Source organism: Nerophis ophidion, linkage group LG13, assembly GCF_033978795.1.
Source record: "Nerophis ophidion isolate RoL-2023_Sa linkage group LG13, RoL_Noph_v1.0, whole genome shotgun sequence".
NCBI classification, from domain to species: Eukaryota; Metazoa; Chordata; class Actinopteri; order Syngnathiformes; family Syngnathidae; genus Nerophis; species Nerophis ophidion.
The window spans coordinates 4,316,592-4,332,755 of record NC_084623.1 but is presented as its reverse complement, the minus strand read 5'-3'; the positions used below and the strand labels follow the sequence as shown (position 1 = coordinate 4,332,755).

The window sequence follows — 16,164 nt, the reverse complement described above, 5'->3', positions numbered from 1 at the left end:
TTTTTTTTCCGCAAAATGCCATGTTTTGTCTTCAAAAGTTTCCATTAAACCCAAGCAGATGTCTGAAAAGTTGTGTCATTAATGTTTGTGCTATGGCGCCATCTTTTGGAGGAGTTGAAAATGTACTTGGGGACGGCGCAGTGCAGTTGTTAGAGTGGCCGTGCCAGCGACCTGAGGGTTCCTGGTTCGAGCCCCAGAGTCTACCAACCTAGTCACGTCCGTGGTGGAACTTCTCCTTTCACAATTTTTCTTATTCCACAGTTTTTTGGAAAGTTACTTTCTTTCCCCGAGTAAAATCAGTTTTTTTCTTCCTACACTTTGAACTCTGCGGCTTATAAAACGGTGCAGCTAATTTATGGAATTTTTTTTTCCCGCAAATTGCCACGTTTTGTCTTCAAAAGTTTCCATTAAACCCAAGCAGATGTCTGAAAAGTTGTCTCATTAATGTTTGTGCTATGGCGCCATCTTTTGGAGGAGTTGAAAATGCACTTGAGGACGGCGCGGCGGGGTTGGTAGAGTGGCCGTGCCAGCGACCTGAGGAATCCTGGTTCGAGCCCCAGCTTCTACCAACCTAGTCACGTCCGTGGTGGAACTTCTCCTTTCACAATTTTTCTTATTCCGCAGTTTTTTGGAAAGTTACTTTCTTTCCCCGAGTAAAATCTGTTTTTTTCTACCTACACTTTGAACTCTGCGGCTTATAAAACGGTGCAGCTAATTTATGGATTTTTTTTTCCGCAAAATGCCATGTTTTGTCTTCAAAAGTTTCCGTTAAAACCCAAGCAGATGTCTGAAAAGTTGTGTCATTAATGTTTGTGGTATGGCGCCATCTTTTGGAGGAGTTGAAAATGCACTTGGGGACGGCGCGGCGGGGTTGGTAGAGTGGCCGTGCCAGCGACCTGAGGAATCCTGGTTCGAGCCCCAGCTTCTACCAACCAAGTCACGTCCGTGGCGGAACTTCTCCTTTGACTCTTGTTCTTATTCTGAAGTTTTTGGAAAGTTACTTTTTTTTCCCCGAGTAAAAGCTGCTTCTTTTTTTCCTACACTTTGAACTCTGCGGCTTATAAAACGGTGCAGCTAATTTATGGATTTATTTTTTTCCGCAAAATGCCATGTTTTGTCCTCAAAAGTTTCCATTAAACCCAAGCAGATGTCTGAAAAGTTGTGTCATTAATGTTTGTGCTATGGCGCCATCTTTTGGAGGAGTTGAAAATGCACTTGGGTACCGCGCGGCGGGGTTGGTAGAGTGGCCGTGCCAGCGACCTGAGGAATCCTGGTTCGAGCCCCAGCTTCTACCAACCAAGTCACGTCCGTGGCGGATTGTTTTCCTTTGACTCTTGTTCTTATTCTGAAGTTTTTGGAAAGTTACTTTTTTTTCCTACACTTTGAACTCTGTGGCTTCTAAAACGGTGCAGCTAATTTATGGATTGTTTCTTTTTTTTTTTGCAAGTTGCTATGTTTTGTGCTCAAAAGTTTCCATTAAACCCCAAGCAGATGTCTGAAAAGTTGTCTCATTAATGTTTGTGCTATGGCGCCATCTTTTGGAGGAGTTGAAAATGCACTTGGGTACCGCGCGGCGGGGTTGGTAGAGTGGCCGTGCCAGCGACGTGAGGAATCCTGGTTCGAGCCCCAGCTTCTACCAACTTAGTCACGTCCCTCGTGGAACTTCTCCTTTCACTCTTGTTCTTTTTCTTTTCTATATTTTATTTTGCTCTGGGTTATTTTGGCTGTCTAAGGAAGAAAAATCCAGTATTTAGCCGCACCGTTTTATAAGCCGCAGAGTTCAAAGCGTAGGGGGGAGAGGAAAAAGCGGCCTATAGTGTGGAATTTAGGCTAGATATATTATTAGAGAGTTGTGACAATCTGCTGCAGCTTCTTACCGGCCTGATTGGTGGTGATGGTGACGGCGGCGTACTGCCTCATCTTGGGCGCCAGCGGCGAGACGCCGTTCTGCGCCTCGATCTCGAAGGTGTAGTTGGTGTGAGCCAGGAGGTCGGCCACCGTCACGGTGGTGTTCTGCAGGCCCGCCGCCCTCGGCAGGAAGCGCACGTTGCCCCTGCAGGGCTCGCAGCGCGGAGCGCCGGCGTCCGCCGTGCCCGCGCGGCATCGCTTGCAGAGGACGGTGAAGACGAGGTCCCGGCGGCCGCCCGTGTCCTCCGGCCAGCTCCAGTCCAGGATGACCGAGGTCTCGTTGATGGAGGAGATGACGTTCCGGGGGGCCGAGGGCGGACCTGGAGGAGGACAGGAAGTAGACGTAAAGGTGACGTCATGAGAGCGTGGAAAAAAAAAGGACATTTAACGACAGGTCGTAAATCCACTTTTTTCACGGCCGCCTTGTAAGTCGAGACGTCAGCTCAGCCGTTTTCAATTCTGCTTTTTCAGCCGGCTCAGAAGTCGACAGTTTGTGTTGGCGGCGGCGGGGAGGTAATAACCTCGCTCTAATGTTTATTCCTGGTGTCAAAGTAAATCCTCTTTTTTCAGTGTTACATAAAAAAGGTCCCGACTGCTGTTTTTGTGAGATTATGCCGCCAAAATAAAAAAGAAATGTAGGAACGTGCAGGACAATGAAGAACACTAAAGTCGCTAATAAATTAGGTCAGTGTCTTTTTTTTTCTGAACCCGCCTATTTGACTTTGAAACTTTGTGCAAAAACTGCAATTTCCCAGTAATATTTTTGTGGATCACATACATGTGATGATGCTTGTCGGCTTGTACGCTATACTGCTCATATTTAAGCACTGTGGTACAAATTAATTAATTTACTTGTCTAATTACATTTTTTTTTTTTGCTCCTAAAACCAACAAAAATCTGCCACTGGAACAAGTCAAATTTGTCTTGGTAGCTATTCTTGAAAAAAGGAATTAGCAAATAAACACATGCAAAAACCGCAAATTTCCAGTAATATATGAATGTGTGTCGGGTTGTGCGGTAAACTGGTCCTAATAAGGTCTATGGTACAAATTATTATATCTAATTTATTTAATTCATTTTATGTTTTTATTTGATGATTGTATAAATTTTATTCATGTTATTCATTTAATCAATGTTATCTATTGTATTTATTTTATTTTATTCATTTATTTTATTGAATGTATTTATTTAATTAATTAATTTAATTTCATTTAATTTATTTTTGCTTGTAAAAACCAAAAATAATCTGCTATTTCTGAGAGAAAAAAATATATATTGCATTTGAGAATAACAAGTTTCATTCCCAACAAATAATGACCTTTAATTGCTAATTTATTTATTAAAGAAATATTACCCAAAAATATTGGAATTTTTCCATTGGCAGATTTATTTTCTGCTAATTTCAATCTATTTTTGCTTGTAAAGAGCAAAAAAAAATCTGGCAGTGGAACAAGTCAACATTGTCTTGGTTAGATTTCTTGAAATAAGGAATTAGCAAATAAGAAGGTGCAAAAACTGCACATTTCCAGTAATATGTGATGATGTGTGTCGGGTTGTGAATAACAAAGTAATGTGATACAAATTGATTAGTTAATATAATTTAATTAAATGTATTTAATTTATTAAATTTAAGTATTATTTTATTCATATTTTTAATTAATTTGTTTTAGTTTGTAAAGAGCCAAAAAAATCTGCCACTGGAAAAAGTCAACATTGTCTTGGTAAGATTTCTTAAAATAAGGAATAAGCGAATAAAAACATGCAAAAACTGCAGTCTCCCAGTAATATGTGAAGATGTGTGTGGAGTTGTACGGTATACTGGTCCTAATAAGGTCTATGGTACACATTATTTTATTTAATTTATTTAATTTATTTTATATTTTTATTTTATAATTGTATTCATTTTATTTATTTAATCAATAGTGTCTATTTTATATATTGTATTCTTTTTATTTTATTCATTTATTTTATTAAATGTGTTTATTCAATTAATTAATTTAATTTAATTTAATTGATTTGTGTTTGTAAAGACCAAAAATAATCTGCCAGTTCTGAGAGAATAAAATATATTGCATTTGAGAATAACAAGTTTCATACAAAACACCCAACAAATAATGACCTTTAATTGCAAATATATTTATTAAAGAAATATTACCCAAAAATATTGGAATTTTTCCATTGGCAGATTTATTTTCTGCTAATTTCAATCTATTTTTACTTGTAAAGAGCAAAAAAAAAAATCTGGCAGTGGAACAAGTCAACATTGTCTTGGTTAGATTTCTTGAAATAAGGAATTAGCAAATAAAAAGGTGCAACAACTGCACATTTCCAGTAATATGTGATGATGTGTGTTGGGTTGTGCAGTATTCTGCTCCTAACAAAGTAATGTGATACAAATTGGTTAGTTTATATAATTAAATTAAATGTATTTAATTTATTAAATTTAAGTATTATTTTATTCATATTTTTAATTAATTTATTTTAGTTTGTAAAAAGCCCCAAAAAAATCTGCCACTGGAAAAAGTAAAAATTGTCTTGGTAAGATTTCTTAAAATAAGGAATAAGCGAATAAAAACATGCAAAAACTGCAGTCTCTCAGTAATATGTGAAGATGTGTGTGGAGTTGTATGGTATACTGGTCCTAATAAGGTCTATGGTACACATTATTTTATTTAATTTATTTAATTTATTTTCTGTTTTATTTTATAATTTTATTCATTTTATTTATTTAATCAATATTGTCTATTTTATCTATTGTATTCATTTTATATTATCCATTTATTTTATTAAATGTATTTATTTAATTAATTAATTAAAATTAATTAAATTTATTTGTGCTTGTAAAGACCAAAAATAATCTGCCAGTTCTGAGAGAAAAAAAATTATTGCATTTGAGAATAACAAGTTTCATACAAAACACCCAACAAAAAATGACCTTTAATTGCAAATGTATTTATTAAAGAAATATTACCCAAAAATATTGGAATTTTTCCATTGGCAGATTTATTTTCTGCTAATTTCAGTTTTTTTTTTGCTTGTAAAGAGCAAAAAAAAAATCTGGCAGTGGAACAAGTCAACATTGTCTTGGTTAGATTTCTTGAAATAAGGAATTAGCAAATAAGAAGGTGCAAAAACTGCACATTTCCAGTAATATGTGATGATGTGTGTTGGGTTGTGCAGTATTCTGCTCCTAACAAAATAATGTGATACAAATTGATTAGTTTATATAATTGCATTAAATGTATTTAATTTATTAAATTTAAGTATTATTTTATTCGTGTTTTTATTAAATTTATTTTAGTTTGTAAAGAGCCAAAAAAATCTGCCACTGGAAAAAGTCAAAACTGTCTTGGTAAGATTTATTGAAATAAGGAATTAGCAAATAAAAACGTGCAAAAAATGCACATTTCAAGTAACATGTGATGATGTGTGTCGGGTTGTGCAGTATACTGGTCCTAATAAAGTGATGTGTTACAAATTAATTCATTTATATAATTTAATTAAATTTATTAAATTGTATTTATTTTTTTCATTTAATTTAATATATTTTTGTTTGTCAAGAGCCAAAAGAAATGCCACTGGAACAAGTCATAATTGTATATATATATATATATATATATATATATATATATATATATATATATATATATATATATATATAATCATCCTTTTATTGCAATAACAAAATGTATTTATTTAATTAATTAATTTAATTTAATTTAATTTATTTGTGCTTGTAAAGACCAAAAATAATCTGCCAGTTCTGAGAGAAAAAAATGTATTGCATTTGAGAATAACAAGTTTCATACAAAACACCCAACAAAAAATGACCTTTAATTGCAAATGTATTTATTAAATAAATATTACCCAAAAATATTGGAATTTTTCCATTGGCAGGTTTATTTTCTGCTAATTTCAATCTATTTTTACTTGTAAAGAGCAAAAAAAAATCTGGCAGTGGAACAAGTCAACATTGTCTTGGTTAGATTTCTTGAAATAAGGAATTAGCAAATAAGAAGGTGCAAAAACTGCACATTTCCAGTAATATGTGATGATGTGTGTTGGGTTGTGCAGTATTCTGGTCCTAACAAAATAATGTGATACAAATTGATTAGTTTATATAATTGCATTAAATGTATTTAATTTATTAAATTTAAGTATTATTTTATTCGTGTTTTTATTAAATTTATTTTAGTTTGTAAAGAGCCAAAAAAATCTGCCACTGGAAAAAGTCAAAACTGTCTTGGTAAGATTTATTGAAATAAGGAATTAGCAAATAAAAACGTGCAAAAAATGCACATTTCAAGTAACATGTGATGATGTGTGTCGGGTTGTGCAGTATACTGGTCCTAATAAAGTGATGTGTTACAAATTAATTAATTTATATAATTTAATTAAATTTATTGAATTGTATTTATTTTTTCATTTAATTTAATATATTTTTGTTTGTCAAGAGCCAAAAGAAATGCCACTGGAACAAGTCAAAATTGTATGTATATATATATATATATATATATATATATATATATATATATATATATATATATATATATATATATATATATATATATATATATATAATCATCCTTTTATTGCAATAACAAATATATGTTTAATGTGTCATAAGATTTTATGCAAAAATAAAGCCAATTATGACATTTGTTTTGGTGCCCTTTATTTTGAAAAGCATCCCAACACATTTTGCTCCTGGGTCTAGTTAAACCTCCAGATGCATGTCATATTTATTATTGTCTTGGCTGATTTTATTCTGAATACACAGAAAGTGTTCATGTGTCAAGACAATCAGTACAAAAACTCCTCACACGGAGTTAATCCCATTCTTGTAGAATTGAACTGTGGCCCCGTGTTGGCTGTGTGGCTCCCAGAAGAGAGGCGTTATGTCCAGCTGACCAGATGGTGTTTAGGTAATAACAGCCCGTCAGGACCCTTCCTCTAATTAGGATTCTGTCCATTACAGAGGACTTCCATTTGCATCTCCTGCACTTGGTGAAACCTGACGAATGGCTTTCTCCTTTAGCTCTTTGCTCATAAATTAATACGTAATCAGACATGAGGGAGCGGGCTGATTTATAGATTCCTGCAGAATGGCTTCTGGAAGGCTCGCAAGACGGATCTGCAATCAATTTGCATGGCGGGAGGACAAACAGACGGGTGTCGGCGGCAGAAAGGGAGGAGAAGCGAGCCTTGACTTCTCTCATGTTTGAATGCATCAAAGGACATTTTGGACTTCTGTTACAAAGTTGGATAGTCGTCTTTAAGAAGGTCAATAAAGTCCATGCATTTACTGTACATTCCCAACTGTATTTGTCCCTACACTTTGAACTCTGCGGCTTTGAAATGGTGCGATTAATTCATGGATTTTTTTTTTCAAACGGTTAAAAACTAAGGACACACACTTTCAGGCTTGTCCCTGACAGTTTGACTATGTTTTAGTTTTTCCCTCTGCATTTGTCTTTGTTTCCTCTGTGTGTGTCGTGTTTCCTGTCAGCGCTCTTATTTTGTTGGTTTCCTGTCTTTCTCCCTGAGCGATGTTTCCAGTCAGCTGCGGCTGATTGGCACCTGGCCACACCTGGTGTCAATCAGCCCGATTCCTATTTTTACCTGCTTTTGTCCTCCAGTCAAGGCTGGATTATTGTCATGTATTGTCGCTCGTGCCGTGTCAATGCAGCGTTGCGGTAAGCTATATTTGCTAGCGGTTTGTAGCTTACTGTCTTTTGTTCCCTGCTTCCAAGTTTGTTTGTCCATAGTCAAGTTTGTTATCCGCCTTTGTTGTACCCTTTGTTTGGTTTTGTTTTCGTGTTAAAGATTAAATCATGTTTTCTCACTCAATGCCTGCCTCCTTCTCTGACAAACACACTGAATATTTGTGTTTTTGTATGTGCTACGACGCCATCTTGTGGACATTTGCTCACTGCAGGTGCTGCCCATCTGTTTAGACTAGCTTTCAACCGGAAGTAGAAGTCTCGATCCGTCTTATAACCAATTTCTACACGTAAGGATTCTTCATTCATCCCTCCGAGCAAGGTTTTTTTATTTTACAATATAACTAAAACTATTCTTACTTACTAAACCGTCCCGTGTGTGATGTTTGTAGGACTGTTTTCATACACAATCAGGCTAGCATCGCAAGTATTAGCTGAAATGCTAACATGTCTAGGTTTTTTTATTTTACAATATAACTAAAACTATTCTTACTTACTAAACCGTCCCGTGTGTGATGTTTGTAGGACTGTTTTCATACACAATCAGGCTAGCATCGCAAGTATTAGCTGAAATGCTAACATGTCTAGGTTTTTTTTATTTTACAATATAACTAAGACTATTCTTACTTACTAAACCGTCCCGTGTGTGATGTTTGTAGGACTGTTTTCATACACAATCAGGCTAGTATCTCAAGTATTAGCTGAAATGCTAACATGTCTAGGTTTTTTTATTTTACAATATAACTAAAACTATTCTTACTTACTAAACCGTCCCGTGTGTGATGTTTGTAGGACTGTTTTCATACACAATCAGGCTGGCATCTCAAGTATTAGCTGAAATGCTAACATGTCTACTATCATGAAGTTACAGTCGCATTCTTTTTGTGTTGTTTCAATTCGAGAAATTCCTCTGTAAATTCGCCAAAACGTCACCGTGGAGTTATTGAGTCCGACGATGACTTCTGTTTTGTTTCAACAGCCATTTTACTGCCGTGTTACAGACACTGTTTGGAAACAGTTAAGGTAGGTAAGTAAACATTTTCAAAATCTTTCTGTGTAAATAACTCAATTAACAACGTACAGATCTGCTGTTTATAATATTTGGGACTATTGTTTTTCTTCATAATATTTAGTATAGTTTGTCTATTCACATTCAAAAATGGAAAAATTGAGAAAATATTTATTCAAATAAAATATGTTGATTCTCCCCCACATAGAACATTTTGTTTAAAGGATGCTTCATTTAAGAAGTGAAGTTAAATAATGCTTGTTTTCAGAATAAAATACTTATTTTTTTTTAAAATCCTGCTATTTCTACATACATCAACTAACTGCATGGTAAAATAATTTCAGTAGTTGTTTTGTTTGAACAGCCGTTTTACTGCCTTGTTACAGACACCGTTTGGAAACCATCACGGTATGTAAATAAACATTTACAGAATTTTTCAGTGTAAATAACGCATTTTAAATACAATAAAAGGTTTGAAAACAGGGTAGGTAAACCAGTACTTATTTATACCATTACTTACTTATTCTTATTATATAAACCAGTACCTACTTATTAGAATTTAACAGAAAATATGTTGTGCTTCTGTAGGATATTATTTACGGTGCGTACTTTCAGAATGCTAACAACAAAAAATAATAATCATGCCCTTAATTCTACTTGACTTGCATCCTTACTCAGCTCGTCCGCAGTTGACTGTTGCAGAAAGTTCTACTGGGAATCGATGCATTTATAGTTTTACCCTCAAATGAATCCCGTGCAATGTCTGGAAGTGTTTACAGCATCATGGAACACTGAAGCTCATTGACAGTCAAACTCATGGTGGGGATTATCAGCTCCTCAGAGTGGGGTGTAGACACCTTTTATTGAATGTTTTATTGCTAACTGAAAAATCCTCTAACTCCGCCTCGTACTTTTTTTTCCCTCCGATGAGGCATCAAACGGCGGCGGTTGATAACGAGGCGATCGGAACCCGCGTCACTTACGAGTGCAGGCCATGGCGGCCGGGTCCCCCTCGGCTCGGAAGAAGTTCTTCTCACAGCCGCAGTGCAAGGATCCCTCGTGGTGAGCGTAGCTGTGAGGCGGACACTTGGAACACTCGGCGTTTCCCACTGTGGATTTGTAGAAGCCCGCCCTGCACACTGTGGACGAGAGAGAGCAGAGACGACCGGTGTCAGGCTGGAGTGGCGACTTAGGTCAGGGGTGCGAAAACTACGGCTCGCGGGCCTAGTTCCCAATGCAGTACTGTTAGAATAATTAAGTCCAAGTTATCACACAACTCTTATGCTTAAAGGCCGTTGCTATAGTTGTTATCAATGGTGCTGAAGTTGTACTTTTCTGTCGGTGCAAAGGGACAACTTGCAATCCAAGATTGTGAGTCGTCTCGTATCAGTGTTTCAAACCAATCAATCCACTTTATTTATATAGCATATTTAAACAACAAAATGTTTCCAAAGTGCTGCACGACAATATTAAAAAACAACATTCAAATACTATCTTGAGCTCAACCAAAGACTGACTAAAAACAAAAAATAAATAATAATAAATAAATATAAAAACAATATAAAATAAATGTGATTTAAAACAATTTTAAGGGGGAAACCAAATAAAACAGTTAGTAGAAATCCACATTTTAAAACACAAAGGGCAACAGAGGACCAGACAACTCACGTAGTGTTAAAAGCCAGAGAATAAAACATGGGTCTCGTTTGTGTCCAGACCCGCCCTGCTGACTGCCAAGGGCGAACATCAAGTACCATGACGCAGACAAAGCAGAGACAGGGCGATATCACGAGTGTCAGCACATTTCCATTTCATGAATAATCATATATTGTGTCCAACTAGGGCTGCTGAAATGACCCCCCTTTCTTCAGAAGCAGCCTCTGTGATGTAACCAGAGACCTCGCAAATAAATAGAGGAGCACGTGAGACTGGACCTTAGAGCGCAGGTTGGAACTGTAACTAAATGTGCAGCCCAATACGTCTCTCCTCATTGAGCTAAATTGAACTCTGTCTCTGCATGATTTCTTGCTTCTTGTCTGTTTGATAGATGTAATCAGTGTTTGAACTTGACAAATACACTCGTATTTCTCCTACATATATATATGTATATATATATATATATATATATATATATATATATATATATATATATATATTTATATATATATATATATATATATATTTATATATATATATATATATATATATATATATATATATATATATATATATATATATATATATATATATATATATATATATATATATACACTGTATATGCCCGCGGTGTATTTTAAAAATGTTAAAAATATTTTTTTAAAAAACATAAAAAAGTGAAAATAGAAGATCAAAGAGGTAAAATGTAACAAGAAAAGGTTGCAATGTTGTCTTCAATAACACAAACAGGCTTTTTTTATCTTTAAAACGGTCATTGCTCAAAACCTAATAATGAATCAAAATCAATGTTGTTATGAATTATTGACTTATTCAAGCCTTCCAATTGCATTGCTTCACATATTCCACTTGAATTATTTTGTGCATTTACCATATATATATATATATATATATATATATATATATATATATATATTTTTTTTTATATATATATATATATATATATATATATATATATATATATATATATATATATATATATATGTATTAATTCCCAAAAATGGCATTAAACAAACAAACAAAAAAATGACAAAAACATAAAATATTGGGATGGATATGAAGTTGATCTAGAGGGGAAAAAAAAACAGAATAACTGAGTTGTATTACTTTTATGACCCCAATAATTTTAGTGGGATTTAAAAAAAATTAAAAGAATAGTAAATAACTAAATTAAAGTCGATGTTGATGTGAAGTTTTTTTTTTTTTTTTATTGTTTTAATCGATTTCAGGCTCCAAATACTTCACATGAATTATTCCACTTGGAATGTTTTTTTGGGGGGGAATGTTTTTAAGTTTTTGCCATTTAAAACAGTGATTTATTTGAAAAAAGAGGACATAAAACATAAAATCATGTATTTATTTTTACATATTATGGTCTCATAGACCTGAAGTTGATCTAGGGAATTAAGTGTTTAATAATCCAAACAAACAGTATGACTTATTTTTAACATAACATTCTTGAGGAGCGCCATCAAGGCAAAAAAACTAAACAAAATCGATTTATTGCTTTTGAAAATGACTAATATCTAAATAAAAATAACAGAACGGATGAAAAAAGAAAAAAAATGTCAATGCAATGTTACTTTAATGCATGATGTCACTCCAAGCAATAAATTAAAGAAAACAGTGGGACAAGTTGTTTTTGTAAAAGATGAATAATGTAAACAGGACATAAACTGCAGAACTCACAGCTACTAAAACCGAGAGAAAAACGTGAAAAAGAGCAGCTTCATCTCAAATGTGACATTTGTGACATCATCATGATAATTATATCTCACAGTCAGGCTCTCACAACTTTTGTAGTGGGAGAGAAAACTTCTCTTTACGGACTTTTCATGTGACGGTGATGATATGTTGTGTTTTCTTCACCACAACTGGAGAAATATTGTCCCGACAGCTGGAATCGGATGATAAAAAAAATCCTGTTTTTCAGTGCCAGGAAAAAAAAAAAAAGGAGGAAAAAGATGGCGATGATAAAATCAGATTCCACTCAAAGAAGAGAACTTGTAAATGTCTTCCACTGACATAATGCAGCAGTTTGTGTTTGTTAGCATGTGTGCACCAAGAAAGTAAGCTAGCACTTAGTAATAAATGCCGTGCAATTATTCACGCGCTCAAATCAATCGGATTTTTCGGACTATAGCGCGCACCGTTATATAAGCCACACCCCAAACTTGGACAATATATATATATATATATATATATATATATATATATATATATATATATGTGTGGGAAAAATCACAAGACTACTTCATCTCTACAGAACTGTTTCAGGAGAAAATCTCTGGAAATTCTCTGGATAATCAAATCAAGATATATATATATATATATATATATATATATATATATATATATATCCATCCATCCATTTTCTACCACTTATTCCCTTTCGGGGTCGCGGGGGGCACTGGCGCCTATGTCAGCTACAAGCGGGCGGAAGGCAGGGTACACCCTGGACAAGTCGCCACCTCATCGCAGGGCCAACACAGATAGACAGACAACATTCAAACACTAGGGACCATTTAGTGTTGCCAATCAACCTATCCCCAGGTGCATGTCTTTGGAAGTGGGAGGGGCCTATCCCCAGGTGCATGTCTTTGGAGGTGGGAGGAAGCCGGAGTACCCGGAGGGAACCCACGCATTCACGGGGAGAACATGCAAACTCCACACAGAAAGATGCCGAGCCTGGATTGGAACCCAGGACTGCAGGAACTTCGTATTGTGAGGCAGACGCATTAACCCCTCCTCCACTGTGTTAATGTCCTTGCAGAGCCGAAGTAGTCTTGTGATTTTTTTCCCACACCTACATATATATATATATATATATATATATATATATATATATATATATATATATATATATATATATATTGCAAAGGTAAGGTAACACGCAAGGACATTAACACATCCGACACGTACGTAGGATTAACCGAAGGAGCGTTCAAAACAAGATGGAATAATCACAACACCTACTTTAGAAACCAGACTTTGCGGAATTCTACAGAACTCAGCAAACACATTTGGAACCTCAAAGACAATAATGTTGAATATTCAATAACATAGAAAATTCTTGCATCCAGCACACCTTACAACAGTGGTAATAAAAGATGCAACCTATGCTTGAAAGAGAAACTGTTTATTATATATCATCCAGATCTATCATCCCTCAACAAGCGCAGTGAAATCATTTCAACATGCCGCCACAGACGGAAACACCTCCTAGGTAACACATGAGCCAATCACCACACCCTACGCCTGCCTGTACCCACCCACTCTGTGCCCTATATAAACCATGGTATGTGAATGCTTACATTAAAATCGGATTTTTCGGACTATAGCGCGCACCGGTATATAAGCCACACCCCAAACTTGGACTATATATATATATATATATATATATATATATATATATATATATATATATGTGTGGGAAAAATCACAAGACTACTTCATCTCTACAGAACTGTTTCAGGACAAAATCTCCTGATGATTGAGGGAACCCCTCATGAAACAGTTCTGTAGAGACGAAGTAGTCTTGTGATTTTTCCCACACCTACATATATATATATATATATATTTATATATATATATATATATATATATATATATATATATATATATATATATATATATATATATATATATATTGCAAAGGTAACACGCAAGGACATTAACACATCCGACACGTACGTAGGATTAACCGAAGGAGCGTTCAAAACAAGATGGAATAATCACAAGGTCTCCTTTAGAAACCAGACTTTGCGGAATTCTACAGAACTCAGCAAAACACATTTGGAACCTCAAAGACAATAATGTTGAATATTCAATAACATGGCAAATTCTTGCATCCAGCACACCTTACAACAGTGGTAATAAAAGATGCAACCTATGCCTAAAAGAGAAACTGTTTATTATACATCATCAAGACCTGTCAGCCCTCAACAAGCGCAGTGAAATCATTTCAACATGCCATCACAGACGGAAACACCTCCTAGGTAACACATGAGCCAATCACCACGCCCCTACGCCTGCCTGTACCCACCCACTCTGTGCCCTATATAAACCATTGTATGTGAATGCTTCCATTAAAATCTCCTGATGATTGAGGGAACCCCTCATGAAACAGTTCTGTAGAGACGAAGTAGTCTTGTGATGTTTCCCACACCTACATATTACGCTCTACCACGGTATCGAGCACTATTCCCTGGATAATCCAATCAAGACATATATATATATATATATATATACACATATTGTTGTGCTTCTGTTTTGTTTGATCAGCCGTTTTACTGCCGTGTTACAGACACTGTGTTTGGAAACAATTAAGGTACGTACATAAACATTTACAGAACTAATTGATTTAACAACAAATATATCTGTGTCTTATAGTCCATTGAAGGTAATATGTTGAAGTTTTGTTTCCCCTAAAATTTCGGTGGTGCAGCTAATTTTAACAAAGTCGCGCGCTACAATCTGTAAAATGAGAATAAAGTTCCATTGCATTCCAAATAGACACGACGCTGAGTCGGCATGGCTGGGCAGACAGCTTATTTAGTCACATAAATGATGGTAATATCTGCTAATTTCCAGCATAATTCTTCATAGCAGGGTGGTCTGCTTTCAATCTATTTTCCCTAATTCTTCATGCGGAGTCGGCCGTTTTTTGTTTTTTATTGAACCACGCCACGCTCATCCTTCTTGATGTTCATCGAAGTCATCTCATTTATATATCCGCAGTTGACAAATGACTCTTTTTTTTCTTATTGAGGATCTAATTTACAGCGCGGAGGGTTGGGTTTCTTCTTCATGGCACGGCAGAGACTCCCGATATTAGTTGCACGCTTGTAAAAACTCTCCCAAGTCTGTTGGCTCGTGTAAAAAAATTAATAAAAAATACTCCATGAATCATCAAATCCATAGCAGCAGTGACATGCATGGAAGTAGTCAGGAGGGTGGATCACGCCGTCTCCCGACACACGACGCCATCGCTCACTTCAGGACAAAGACCCCCGCCACGCGATATGTCGGTCCTATGAATAAGTAAGACTACAATTTTCTCAATCAATAGCCCAAGTCATGTGACACCCTCCTCAATAATTAACATGTCTCCTGGCCACCGATTGAAAATACTAGAAAAAAAAAACACTTTCTAGACCCAAGAGGACATCTTTTTTGTCTGCGGGAAATTGTTCTCCGGCACGATGACCCAAACAAGCTGTCATGAACATTAGATAGTTAAAGAAAAGGTTTGGTCTCAGACTGGGCCAAGAAAAAAAACAACTCAATAACCACAAGCACACATAAACATGTTACATAGAAGCCACAAGACTTGCAACAGAAGGAAGGCAATGGGGGCTACGGTGGCAGGCTGCTGCTATCTAAAGCGCTGCTCAGCCGTCCATCGCCCCTACCAGGTGGGTATGTAAATATTGCATATTTTACACATTAATCGTCCCCGGTGGTTAGACTCCTGTTCTATTGTTGTGTTCTTCACTTCACCCATAATTAGCATGATTATGGGTCATTTGGGAACATAACGTGGATGGTAATGGCATGTGTAAATAACTCAGTCCATGACGAGGATTTTTGTTTTGTTCATTCAGCCGTTTTACTGCCCTTTGGAAATGATAACGGTACAAAAAATAACATTTCAGAATCCATCCATCCATCCATTTTCTACCGCTTATTCCCTTTCGGGGTCGCGGGGGGCGCTGGCGCCTATCTCAGCTACAATTGGGCGGAAGGGGGTTGTACACCCTGGACAAATCGCCACCTCATCTTTTTTTGCTTACGTTACATGAAGAAACAATACAAAATTACATTTACACAATGCGAAAAAACAAATT

The 16,164-nt window shown here is 35.6% G+C and overlaps 1 protein-coding gene across 2 annotated transcripts in view; it reads right to left on the bottom strand.

Moving 5' to 3' along the window:
* Window positions 1-16,164, bottom strand: part of epha3 (eph receptor A3) — a 297,755-nt gene that overhangs the window by 118,674 nt on the left and 162,917 nt on the right. For both annotated transcript variants that reach the window (XM_061918278.1, XM_061918277.1), the window contains exons 5-6: window positions 9,625-9,780; window positions 1,878-2,228 (exon numbers count right to left, since the gene is read on the bottom strand). In XM_061918278.1, coding sequence (XP_061774262.1) covers window positions 1,878-2,228; window positions 9,625-9,780 — 507 coding nt within the window. The remainder of the gene's footprint in view (window positions 1-1,877; window positions 2,229-9,624; window positions 9,781-16,164) is intronic.